Source organism: Mirounga angustirostris, unplaced genomic scaffold (genome assembly GCF_029215605.1).
Source record: "Mirounga angustirostris isolate CCGP_5_RB_7025 unplaced genomic scaffold, mMirAng1.0.hap1 SCAF_9, whole genome shotgun sequence".
Lineage (NCBI taxonomy): Eukaryota > Metazoa > Chordata > Mammalia > Carnivora > Phocidae > Mirounga > Mirounga angustirostris.
The window spans coordinates 19919384-19932603 of NW_026991717.1; the positions used below are offsets into that span (position 1 = coordinate 19919384).

At 54.3% G+C, this 13220-nt stretch overlaps 1 protein-coding gene and 1 long non-coding RNA gene across 6 annotated transcripts in view; one reads left to right on the forward strand and one right to left on the reverse strand.

Annotated features, from left to right (window-relative positions):
• LOC123860943 (uncharacterized) overlaps nucleotides 1-13220 on the forward strand; it is a 30593-nt gene that overhangs the window by 7832 nt on the left and 9541 nt on the right. The window contains exons 3-5 of one of the 2 annotated variants that reach the window (XR_006794909.3): nucleotides 6369-6526; nucleotides 8658-8806; nucleotides 8972-13027. This is a non-coding gene — a long non-coding RNA (uncharacterized LOC123860943). Of the gene's footprint in view, nucleotides 1-6368; nucleotides 6527-8657; nucleotides 8807-8971; nucleotides 13028-13220 lie in introns of those variants that run through there. The other variant, XR_006794911.3, reaches the window with a different exon arrangement.
• The window catches only part of PCSK6 (proprotein convertase subtilisin/kexin type 6), a 182342-nt gene continuing 169825 nt past the window's right edge, over nucleotides 704-13220 (reverse strand). For 3 of the 4 annotated variants that reach the window (XM_045899531.3, XM_045899529.3, XM_045899532.3), the window contains 3 exons: nucleotides 8246-8375; nucleotides 3136-3248; nucleotides 704-2187 (listed from right to left, as the gene is read on the reverse strand). In XM_045899531.3, the coding sequence (XP_045755487.2) occupies nucleotides 2090-2187; nucleotides 3136-3248; nucleotides 8246-8375 (341 nt within the window). In that variant the 3' untranslated portion in view covers nucleotides 704-2089. The remainder of the gene's footprint in view (nucleotides 2188-3135; nucleotides 3249-8245; nucleotides 8376-13220) is intronic. The other variant, XR_010404901.1, reaches the window with a different exon arrangement.

Genomic DNA, 13220 nt, shown 5'->3' on the forward strand with positions numbered 1-13220 from the left:
TAGGGAGTTTGATCCGTACCAGTTTTGCCTGGGAGATGTCAGTGGTCTTGTCATTTGTCCTAACTGGAGAGGCCAGGAGGACAGACTACAGGCAATGAGGGTCCAGGTCACATTTAATGCTGGCCCCAGGGGTCCCAAGGCCCAGCTGCACCCTTCCTGAAATTCTGAGTCAACCCTGGAGTCCTAAAACAGGGCCCCTCACCCACTTTTGTTTTTCCCTAAGTCAGTTCTAATTGGTGCATTTCCTTTATTTGTAGCCATAAAGGCTGCAGATAAACGCCAAAAATGTGCTGGATTCCCAGCAAGTACAAGCTTTTGAGCTCAAAGAGAGGCCATGGTAAAAATCCCATGCAGCACAAAAACCCGTGGGTACAGGGATTTCGGTCACTGTGCAAAAGACAAGCTGTGACCTAACTAAGTCCCACTTGGCAGCTATAGGTGAAGAGGCACGTACGTGGTCTGGGCTGCGGGGGGCGCCCCCTTGACAGGAGGCGGGCATCCCTATATCCAGCCCCACCACCCAACCGGGCTTCTGTGGCCCAAGGAAGGTCGGTTACCAAAGGACACCCTGAGCCTGGAACTCTGGGATTTCTCCCATGACTTCATTACACGAACATTCGCTAAAGCCCGAAGACCTTCCACTTAATGACATCAAAGAGATCCAAAACCATAAATAAAGCCATTTCACACATGGGTCAACCTCCACGTTTCATCGTTTCATCATTGTGCCTTGGAAAGAAATACAGGCTTCTTTGTCATGGGATGTTAACTCTTTTATTAACTTAGGGTTAACATTGTATTTGCTTTGTGAATTTCTCTTTTGAAGTTGTGGATTCAAAAAACAATAGCTGAGTTCCCCCAGCTCCTAGGGGACAAGGCAAATGCATTACAGTCAAAGAGGGGAGCAGGACAAAAATGGAGAACGAGCTCGAAAAAATTTAAGGCAAATGTCACTCCCATATTGAAGGGAACTGATCAAGCAGGTCTGCATTTCAATGAAAATATATGAAATATTTGTCAAAATAATTAACATTGGTAAAAATTAGAACATGTAGCTTATAAAATGCCTACACAGGTTTGGCAGAAATCAATCCAACCGTGTCGTTAGGCTCATAGAACACAGACACAGGAGCATCCACCTCAGGAACAAGTCTCCCAGCGAGCAGAGGCCAAGGGTATTTCAAAAGCAATTCCACGAAATGGGCAGCGATAGGATTAATGACTCTTGGGCTGGGTTTCCATTTGGGGAAGAGGAATTGCTTAAGTCACTGGGGCTCCTTGTGGCTGGCCCCCCAGATGCCTCCTGGGGACCCTCCTCAGAAGGCTCTGTGTCAGGTCGAGGTGTTCATTCGGACCAGGAGACTCCTGGAGACACGACAGAACGCGGTGACAAGGTGCGCTCGGCTCACCTCCAGGACAGTGCGGTGGCGAAAGGAAGGGTCTTCCCATCCAGATGTGGAATGGGACATTCTAAGACTTCGCTGCAGCTCCAGAAGTAGCCGACTGTGGAGAAACAGACGTCCTCCCCAGTGGTCATATATTTTACACCCCCAAGTCTATCTTATTTACAGTCTGACCAGACCGTCCCCAGAGTGCTCTGTGGCCAGCGGGGGAGGAGGTACGCGCTGGGCCGGGCGTCCCACACCGGGAGCCCGGGGCCCGGGCCCGGCAGGTGAGATTCACTGAGGCTGCACGAAAGCACGGGGCGAAGAGTGATGTGTGAAGCCAAGCATCTTGCCTTTCTGCTTTGGTCTTGAAGATTCAGTAAACTTATGGTCCCAGAAGCTGCTCCGAAGCTGGAGCTGTGGATTCCCGGCATTCCTGTTGTTCCCGTTGGGGGGTCTGCCAGAAGAACGGAGCCGGTAAGCAGAGTTTGAGAGGCGACCGCTGTCTGAGGGACACCGCCTCGAGGCCCACCACCCATCTGGGCCGAGTGCTCAGGGATGCCGCAGAAGGACCTTGCTCCTGGGGAGATAAAGCTGTCGGGTGCGGGGCACCCCTGCGACAGGCTCGGGCTGACAGTGTGGAGAAGAGGCGGGTGGACGGACGGACAGGAGGGGCCCGGCCCTCTGCGGTCGGCCGGGTGCCCCTACCCCGCCAGGAGGCACGTGCGGCAGCAGAACTGAATGAACAGCTTCCGTTCACAGAGCCGGTTGGACTTCACCATCTCACAGAACGTCTCGTCAGCTGGGGTCCCACCAGGAAAGAGAAAGGGGGGACATGTCAGACTTTGGGGCCTGTTAAGATTGTTCCAACCATCCCCTTTTCACTGGCCCCCATGATGGACCGGGCGGGGGCGCGGAACCGGGGGTCACAGAGGAAGTGGGGACAGCGCCAGAGTGGCCCTCACCACCTTCCCGTGACATGCAAAGTCTGGCAGAGGGAGCACCGAGCACGCAGGGGTTCATGCCGGGATAGACGGGGGCGGGGCTCGAGGCAGTGTGGAGGGTGGAGGGGGCGCTGCACCAGTCGGGCCTCAGGGCTCCTGTGCACCTGTCTTTCTAGGTAACTGTGGTGGGGGGAAAACTAGTAGGAAGACTCTGGGAGTGGGGGGAGGCTAGGAGGGACAGGCATGGAGGCTGCTCCTGCGTCCTGGGAGCACCCCAAACCGGATGGGATAGGAGGGAGAGGAATGTCAAGGCTGATGGAAAGGGGAAGGGGAAGGGGAAGAGGGAGGGGGGCCAGCCCATCCCAGCTGGCTGCTGGCTTTTGAAGCTGCCTGGCCAGTGATGGGACCTGGGAGACCCTCCTGTGACCGCCCCACTTTCTCGGGCTGGATATATAACCTGAGCAGGTGTCATCCTAGCGAGGGTGCTTCCTAGTTTTGGAAAGCACACAATTCTGCAAACCAAAGAAATGACCAAACACCAAGGCAAGGAGGCCATGTGGAGATCGGCAGGGCACGCCGGGTTTGTGCTCGGCCGGGTCGGGGCCAGTGACGGCTCCATGGGACAGAAGGAGGGTGAGAGGCGTTCCTGATGGTCACCCAGAGGAGTGGCCTGCACACCCGTTCAGAGAGTCTGCTGTCCTGCATCTCCTTTTCCTTTCTCTTTGACCAAACGCCAGGGAGCTGAGCTCCTGCAAGGGCAGCCCCGAGGTTAACTGAGGTGCCCCCGCTGCCCCGCGGGCGCTCACCGTTGCTACACGTGTGGTTGGTGATGCACGTGTTCCCCAGCAGCGTGAAGCCCGTCTTACACCTGCTGCAGTTCCTGCTGGAGCCTTCGCAGCTCAGGCAGCTCTCGTCACACCTGCGGGAGGAGGACACAGGTTCATGCTGCTGCTGGTGGAAGGGACCAGGCACCCCTCCCGCAGCCCCCCTACCCTCCTGCGCAGCACCCGCCCTGCAACTGCGTGAAACCCCAGCCAAGCATCTGCACATCCTTGCACCTGACTGACCGCACTATTGCCCTGGGGGGGGGGGGGCGGGGCGTACAGTCGGTCACGGCCAGTCGGCAGGAGCCTGCTCGTGGGGGGGGGGGGGTTGATGGGCCCAGGTCCCGGTGGCCCAGACTCCCTGTGGCTCACCTGGACACCTTCTTGGACACTGGCACCCACCCCACAGCTGGCTCCTCAAGCAGCATCAGGACATGCACCCTGGGCAGCTGCCCGCCTCGGACGGCCATAGGGTTGGCACTCAGGGACAGGCATATGGCAAACCCGTTCCCGGAGCGGGCCTGGGGGACCGCTGCGGCCCAGGAGGCTGAGCGTCCCTCACAGTGAAGCCGACCTCCCCGCAGGGCCGCCGGGCAGGGGGAGGCTCTTCCAGTTCCTGCCCCAGAGATGGAACCCGGGGCTCTTTCGAATGCAGAGCTCCGTGACCCCGGGGGAGGACTGGCACACGGCGGCCCGCAAGCCACATCCAGCAGCTGCACTGCAACAGTCACCCGCTCATCTCTACATCAGCTGTGGCTGCTTCCGCCGTGGCAGAACCGAACGGCTGTGGCGGAGACCACAGGGCCTGCCGAGCCCAAACTCCTGGCCACCAGGCCCTCCACAGCAAGAGCCGACCGTCCCTGCCCCAGGGCCTGCAGCCGCACCTGCTGCCTTTTCTGAGTCCAGCTCCTAGTGACTGGGTCTCCCGGCGCGCCAGCCTGCCGCCCACCTTCTCCGCGGAGGCCCGCCGCCGGTGGAACCGCCCCGGAGGCGGAGCTCAGGCCGGTGGGCGGGGCACCCGGAGCTCGAGCCTGGCTCCCGCCCCTCGGCCCTGCGCGGCCCGGTCTTTGCTGAGGACGCATGCCACCTGCCCAGTCGGCGACCAGATGCCATCAACGAGGCTCCTGTAGGCCTCTCCCCGAAGCAGCCTTGGCTTCTGATTGCACCTTTGATTCTGCCTGCGGGGAGCCCCTGGTGGGTCACGCCCTCGGCCCGGATGAGAGGTGGGCTTTGTTCTTCTGGTGCAGGATGGCCCCCACGCTGGAGTTCAGGCCCGCAGTCTGTATTCCTAAATGGGTGAATCCCGAAGGCAAACCTGCCCTTCTGATGTCCTCCTCCGAGAGCAAGAGCTTGGCCACCGCCCCCCACAGACAACCTGGAGGGGAGGGCGGGGCCTGCTCGGTGGGACCCTGTTTCTATGCACTTTGGGGAAGCCGCTAGGGTCTGGCCCCCGTCCTGCTGCGCCTTGGGGGTGGCCCAGCCACAGACCCGATGCCACAGCACAAGGGATGACTCCCCCTGGGGATTCCTGGCTTCTTTTACCACCACCCCTGTAGGACCAGAACCAGGGCCTCACCTCACTCTTCAATGGGGCATCAGTCCTCTCAAAGGCCTGGGGCCAGCACTCCCAGGCTGTGGCTGAGGCCTGCTTCAACGTAATGGTGAGTGGCGCAGGCTAAGGTAGAGGAATCCACCTGCTTGGATTTGGAGAAGTAAGCCTTCTTCCGCCAAGCTCAGGGGTCTCCCTGCCAGCCCCAAGGGAACGCAGGTGGGTCAGTCTTCTATGGCTGTGTAACAAACTACCACAAACCTGGCAGCTTAACACAACCCCATTCAGTATCTCCCAGCTCTGCAGGCAGAGAATCCTGGGCAGGCTCCGAGCAGCTCCCGGCTTGGGGGCTCACAAGGCCCAGGTCACGGAGTCGGCTAGCCTGGGTTTGGATGTGGAGGTCCCAGCTCAGGGGAAGAATCCAGCATCATGCTGTTCCCGGGGAGGGATGATGCCCCTCCAGGTAACCCCCCCCCCCCCCGCCATCACCACACCAACTGCCTTGAGGTCCCTGCTTCTCTGAAAGACCCTCTTGGCTCCCTTCTGCCCCGCAGGTAGTCCTCTTAGGCAGGGGGCTTTCAAACACCTCTGATTCTGTCACTTTCTATGGTACCGACTTCCCCCACAAAACACCATGACAGCTTTGCTCTGGCAAACTTTGGAAGTGGGCCTGCCCACTGTAGCCCCTCTTCCCTTCTTCCCCGCTCCACTGTGGGGGCCAGGTCCTCTTCCTTCCTTTCGCCTTTAGGCTGTTCCGGGTGAGAGTCAGCTCGTCTTATCACACTTCAGTCTGAGCAGAGGACAAAGCCGAAGGCAGGCCTGAAGTCTGCCCCACTGATCACCCGCGAGGGGCAGAGGGAGCAGAGGACAGTGGGGAGGCCTGGGGGCATGAGAGGCTAACCACCCCTCAGGCACGTACCCCACCGAATTGCTGTCTTCAGAGAGGTCCTTGCTTGCTCCTCTGGGTCCTCTTACTAAGCCTTGGGGGTGTCCAGTGACTCTTGAGATCTTTATCATGGACTCTTTCCACTTTGGGCCTCATTTTGCGGGTCTTCTTGGCATCCTGGTTGCCAACCCAGCAGGCCTGATTCCTGGCCTGGCTTTTCTACGGAGCTGTCCCGGACCCACCAGCCAGGGCTAGCCACAGCACCATGCAGCATCCTGGGGCCTGGAGGAGGCCAAACCCTAAAAGCTGCACAACCAAGCAGCCCAAGTCTATTCTTCCTTCAGGAGGAATCCACATGGAAGGGGTCTTCGGAGCCAGGGGACTCTACAGATGGAAGCTTCCCAAAAGGCAGGCATTTCACCACCTCAGCGCCTTGTGTGGGGCTCCTCCTGGGTGTGTATCTCCCAGATATGCCCCAGAGAGCCCCAGCACTGGACTCCCCTCCAGGCCTGAACGCTCTCCCTCCTGTGGAAATAAGCACCCAGAAGCTGCTATCCCCTGATGTCAAGGAGGGGCTTGGGGGGCTGCCTACCTCCCGCCTCCTGGGCTGGGGAGGCCATAGTTTCTGGGTGCCCCACGGGGGGCCGGTGGCCACACTCATGGGGATGCCCAGCATCCTGTGGGATCCTGCGCATCTGATGAACGAAAGTGATTATCACTGTTTAATTCCACATTCTCCCCAGGCTGCCGTACTTAGTGTAATTACCCTTGAACCAGCAGGCTCTTTAAAATGAAAGGCTTACTTCAGACACCCACGCCGAGGACCCTACACAGGACTCAGCAAAGCTGGATGAAGGTGGCAAGTTTCCTATTTCAAATCAGCGCAAAAGAGGAGGCTGACTCCTGCCCAGATACATAATCCCTCCGGACCTTCTTTGGTGAGTCAAAAAAGTACAAGGACCTGGTGGTCTCTCATTGGCTGACTGTAAGGTTTTTTTTTGTTTGCTTTTTTTTTTTCTTTTTTTAAGATTTTATTTACGGGGCACCTGGGTGGCTCAGTTGTTAAGCATCTGCCTTCGGCTCAGGTCATGATCCCAGGGTCCTGGGATCAAGGCCCACATCGGGCTCCCTGCTCAGTGGGGAGTCTGCTTCTCCCTCTGCCACTCCCCCTGCTTGTGTTCCCTCTCTCGCTATGTCTCTCTCTGTCAAATAAATAAATAAATAAAATCTTTATTTACTTATTTGACAGAGAGAGAGAAAGAGAACAAGCAGGGGGAGTGGCAGGCAGACGGAGAGGGAGAATCAGGCTTCCTGCTGAGCAGAGAGCCCAATGCGGGGCTTGATCCCAGGACCCCAGAACCATGACCCGAGCCAAAGGCAGATGCCTAACTGACTGAGCCACCCAGGCGCCCCACTTATTTTTAAGAGGATAAATTAGAACCCAGAGCAGTTCTCAAACACAGCCTGGGGAGGCAACCCCACTGTGTGTCCCCATCTGTGAGCCGGAAAGACAGGGCAAGGTCTCCCCAACCCTGCCGTAGTATGCGTCTCCAGGGTTCCCTAGTTTTGAGTTTATTTCAGAGGGAAGGCCCCTCCTCCACCCCCATCATCATTATTATCCAGTCCGCCTTGCACCACCTCATTATTGCTCTCACCCTGAATAAGATGGGCTGCCCTGCCTGTCCTGGGATCTAAGTTATGAAGTCCAGAGGAAAGGCAGTAACTATTCAGTAAGACAAGAGGACACCCAAGCAAATGGCTTCTTCTTCCACGGCTCATGTCCAATGAGAAAGAGAAGGAAAACTACAGGGCTGGAAGCCACCAAACAAGAATGGTGCATAACGCAGACACACATGGAAAGGAGAGTGAGAGGGGTTACAGTCTATGTTCACTGACTGCATAGGGAATGGTTTTAGAATGAGGACATTGAACCTAAATTTTCTCTAATGTAAAATGAAAAACAACAACAACAACAACAAAACCAACACACGGTTTCCTTAATTATCCCCAGTGTGAATGCATCCTGGGCTGTGGCACAGGGGAGCTCCCGTGGAGTCTGCCACGGGGGTGTGAGTACCACCAGGCAGGCACCTTGTTATTCTACTTCCTGCCCCGACCCAGCTACAGAGCACCCGGCACTCAAAACTCATTAAATGAACAAAGGAATGAAAGCCACCAGCAAACTTGTGGCCTTGGCAATCACCAGCTACAGGGGACCCCTCCGCTCTAAATGGGTTCCGGTACCCCACCATACCTACGGCACCCTCTACAGTGCTGTGATGTGGCACCCTCCCCCAGCCCCAGGGAAGAGGCCACCAGACTTGGCCCTCTGGCTGCTACTTCACTTGCACAGACAACCACCATTCCTGGCAATCCTTTTTTTTTTTTTAAGATTTATTTATTTATTTTAAAGATGTATTTATTTATTTATTTGTCAGAGAGAGAGAGAGAGCATGAGCGGGGGAGGGGGAGAGGGAGAGAGAGAGCATCTCAAGCAGACTCTCTGCTGAGCGTGGAGCCCGACGTGGGGCTCGATCTCATGACCCTGAGCCGAAATCAAGAGTAGGACACTTAACCGACTGAGCCACCCAGGCGCCCCATCCATTCCCCAGCAATCTTGGTCTGAGCCAGGAAGACCGTCTGAAAGGATTGCGTACCTTCGGCACACTTTGTGGGGCAAGCCCGTCATCTCCTCTGGGTAGAAACCTTCGCCACAGGCTGACACACATTTCCAGTCTTGGAAGTGCAAGTTTGCCGCACAGTGAATACATTCTTCTCTGCTGGGCCCTGGGGGGTGTGGGACAGAAGCAGATGTCAGGGACCGCCTGCCTGTGACCGCGTTCCAGGCCTGCCACAGTGCCCTGGAGATCTGGAGTACGGTCCGGATGCCCCATGTCCACCACCGCAGCTGGGGTTCCCGGGTGCCCACCCTCTGTCTGCACCAGGCCATCTTCACCCACGTCCCCATTTCATAAGGAAGGATGTGGAGGCATGAGCCAGGCTCAGCATACTTCGCACTGCCTGTGCCATGTCTGATGGCCCTGAGTCCAAGTATTTCCTTGCCAACAGGCCTCGGTCCTACTGCTTTTTGCTGGAGGCAGCCCCGTGTGGCTCGGAGGACTTGAAATGTGGGCTGCACCAGACTGAGACGTGCGGGAAATGCAGAATCCATAACACACTGGATTCCAAACACTTAGCGTAAAAACAGAACGAAAAAGGTAAGGCTTTTTTTGTTTGCTTGTTTTTTTTTTTCTTTTTCTTTTTCTATATTCATAGAAATTCTATATTGAAATGATATTCATTCTATATTGAAATGATAATATTTTAGGTACACTGGGTTAAATAAGCTATGTTATTATCCTTATTTCTGCCTGTTCCTCTAGGCAATTTAACATCGTATCAACGGCTCACGTTTGCAGCTCGTATATTTCTTTGGGACAGATCACCTTGTAGGATGTGGGAAAAGCAAAGGTAGAGATTTGGGGGGGGATGGTGTGGACAGGAAGTCCGTGTGGACAACCAGGCCATTTTTGACAACAGAGAACAAACAACTAAGGGCTTATGGAGTGGGGAATGGCAACCCCAAGAGACAAAGCTCAGAAGGAAGGACCAAGAGGGAGAACCTGCAGTTCAACCAAGTGGACTCATCAGCCTGCGGCAGATGTTGGTCTAGAATGAAGAAACTGCTATCCATGTGTCCATTTGTTCATTCACTCACTTAACAAGCAGTACGCACAGGAGTCTACTCTGCCAAATGTCACTGAGAAGCACCTGATGGGGTGTCAGAGACAGCAAGGTGGCCACTGGCTGATAGCTTAGGGGGTTGAACATGGGGAAGAAGTCATCTTAGATGCGTATGGTGACCACAGACCCTTGTTAAACTTCTTCCTTTAATTCCACTGCGGTCTTTGGTTGAGGCCTGGCAGCTAAGGCAGTGATCTTGGGCTCTTTTCCTGGAGTAGCTTCTGGACTTAGAAGGGGCCTCTTGGCTATGTCAAGGGAAAACCCCCTTACAGACAGGGGTCTGCAGGGTGGTCCCACCAGCCCCAAGGCTCAGTGCTCTGGCAGCTGGTTTCATCTCTCAGAACCACAACTTTAGGCCTGAAAGGGAATTCTGAGCTCATCCAGCATTGTGAGTGGGATGCAGAAGCAGGAACCCTTAGGGGTCAAGGGCCTCCATAATGAACAACTGCCTACCCACCCATAGTGCCCATGTGGGATGTCCCCCTTCGTTCACCGCAATGCCCCACAAACGCGTAGGGTTTCTGTCCAGTTATGTTATGTCATTGTAGATGGAAGACTGCTCCTGTGCTTTGGCCACCCCCCACCCCCATCATTTATCTCCAGGGAGCATTCGGCATTGGCCCCTTGGCCCTTGGAAGCCCAGGGCCTCAGGAGCTACGGGGTCTCTGTGGCTGTCCCTGCTGGGGGCCTCCCCTGCTGAACCCTGTTACCCACATTCTCCTGCCTCGGTCACTAGGGTCCTTAATGCCTAAAGAGCTTCTGTGGTGGGAAAGAACCCCCGTTTGTGTTTGTATGGTTGACCCTTGACCAACACGGGTTGGGGCCCCAACCCCTTGTGATGTCAAAAATCTGCATATGACTTTGAATTCCCCCAAAACTTAACTACTAAGAGCCTACTGTTGGCTAGAAGCCTTTCTGATAACATAAACAGTCAATTACCACATATTGTGTGTTATACGTATTATATACTGCATTCTTAGAATAGAGTCAGCTAGAGAAAAGAAAATGGTTAAGAAAATCATAAGGAAAAGAAAATACATTTACTCTACTGTATTTACTGAAAAAAATCAATGTCTAAGTGGACCCGCGCAGTCAAACCCACGTCGTTCAAGGGTCAATTGTATTTATTTTTAAAAGTTCAATTTACTAAACTTGAAAGTGGACGAAGCACATTCAGCTGGGGAAGAGGAGAAAATTCTGGAAACGGATGGTGGTGAGGTACAATGTGAATGACTTAATGCCACTGAAATGTACACTTAAAAACAGTTAAGATGGCAAAATGATGATAGGGATATTTTGCCGCAACAAAAAAAGCTGATTAAACACAAATTTTCAGGACCAACTATTTTCACAATTACCACAATCTATGAACTTGAGAACCCAAAGTCTCTTAAGGATTCTATTAAGTCACAAGTCTTTACAGGCTTCAGATACTTGCAAAGCATCCACAGATCCTAACACTAAGAGCAAAATGGGGTTTGCTTACTCGGGACCCAATACATCATTTGTGAGGCCTACTACAAAGTGAACACGTGAGGTCCTTGTTCCAAATGCAGGAAAAATGTGCTATTAAGGGTACTAACATATAATGTGCTTTCCTTGCTTCTGCAATCTCTCTCTCCAGCTGTCTTGGAGCTTTTATCTGCTATTTCATGCCCTTCTCCCTTGGGCAGAGACCTGAGGAAGGGATGCCCATGGGCGAGGGCTGACCCTCACACAGACCTGGGTCACCACCACTCAACTCGTCATGCATATACTTTACCAGCTGCACAGTCCTGACCAGTGTGCCATGCCCCAGCTGGGGACAAGTTGAGCCAGGCACCTCCCCGTCCCACGGGTCCTCTACAGCAACCCACAGCTGTCAAGCAACCCCAAGGGGTCACATCCTCTATACCAGGACTTTGGGTATCTGGACCAGGATAGGCAAGAGGCTTGTCCAAATGCCCTGGGGCACTGCCAGCCCTGGGTGGAGACAGATGCCACCATGTCCCACCCTGCACTTGTCCCCGACCACCACCCTGCCCATGACCATACCCCTGTATCGGTGATGGGCAGCAGTGATCACTGAGTTGGGGCAGGGAAGGGAAGGCTAGGTGGGTGGGCCTGGGGCTTCCAGGGGCTGGGGAGCTGACAGCTAAGAACAGCAGCTTCTGACGCAGACTCACATCTGACATGGAGCAAAAAACCTCCAGGCAACTCAGAGCAGAGAAGTCGGTCCTCTCCCGAGGAAGCTGCCAGGGAGTGGATGCGTGCATGTCAGGAGCTCAGAAGGAAGCCAGGCAGGCGGGCACATGGAGGAAGGGAGACACCCCCCATCCCCCCCAGACAGCCCAGCCCCGCACGCCCTTGAATTAAATGCCTGAAGTGACAGAAAAGTCACTGGGTTGAGATAAGAGAAACTAGGAGCATCTCTATAAAGCTGTTTGCCAACAGGCAGCCTGGGGCCGCGGAGAAAGAAAAGTAAATTGAATTATTGAAACCAAAAGCGGTGTAAAGGCACATTTCTGAATTTCATGGATACGGTGACTCTGAAATTTAAATAAGTGACATCGGCGATGCTCCTTAATCAACCTGGGCTAAACAAGGGGACAAAGAAAACAAAGAATAAGAATGAGAGCAAAAAAATAAGGGGGCAAATGGCTAGGAAAAACAGCTCAACTGCCAGGGGTGGAGAACGCTTCCAAATGCTGAGCTCCCGCTACTATGGGGTTGTCCCAGGAAGGGTGTCCCAGGAATGCACATCCCCTGCAGGCTTCTGGGGTGCCGGCCCTGGCCACAGCCTCGCTTCCTGTCCACACCTGGAAAGCACAGCTGATGCCCACATGGGGCTCACGTGAGGGTCAGGAGGAGAAGACTTAACCTGTAGTGTATCCGAGCCCACAAAACTCATGATGCACTTCAACATCTAGCGCAAATAACTCTGCAACAGGAAACCCCATAAAACGAGCACATTCTCTGCTCTTCTGCATAAAAACAGTGCCTGGGAGACATCTGTGCTATCATCTTTGTGGGGAATTACAATACACATAAAACCGTTTATAGAAGCCTTTTCCTCTTTGAATAAAGTGTTCAAAATAAGGGAAGCTAGGTACAAAGAAGGAAGGCTATGTTTTTTAGAGAGCCTCCTTGGCTTCACCACCGGAATCTGCCCCCACCTCTCGGAAGCTTTATATTCTTGCCTTTCTGCGGGGAGGGCTGAGCTCCAGGCGAAAGCAGCTCCTGAGCGGTTCGCTTCCCTCCGCGGCCCCCAGAGCATCCGCCGCCTGGCTGGGCTTCTCATGCCGGGGAAACCCAGGCTGGCTCATTCAAAGTGAGGTCTTATGGGTTTTCTTTATTTTGAATTTTTAAAATTGTGAGGAAAGGAACAGAACATCAAATTTACCGTAGCAACCATTTTTAAGGGTACGGTTCAGTGGCATGAAATACATCTGCACTGGCATGAAGCTGTCCATCACCACCATCCATCTCCGGAACTTTTTCATCTCCCCGCCCAACTGAAACTCTGTCCCCATTAAACACTAATTTCCGGGGCGCCTGGGTGGCTCAGTTGGTTAAGCGACTGCCTTCGGCTCAGGACATGATCCTGGAGTCCCTGGATCGAGTCCCACATCAGGCTCCCTGCTCGGCGGGGAGTCTGCTTCTCCCTCTGATCCTCCCCCTCTCATGTGCTCTCTCTCTCTCTCATTCTCTCTCTCTCAAATAAATAAATAAAATCTTTCAAAAAATTAAAAAAAATAAACACTAATTTCCCCCTTCCCCCTTCCCCCACTCTGGTGGCCTGGAAGGGCCCCTGTGATTGAATGTTGCAATACCCAGCGAAGCCCAGGGAGTCTTGGGGTCTTCCTGGCTTTGAGACAGTTCGCCCAGAGTCAGTGACCCAGGTTCCAA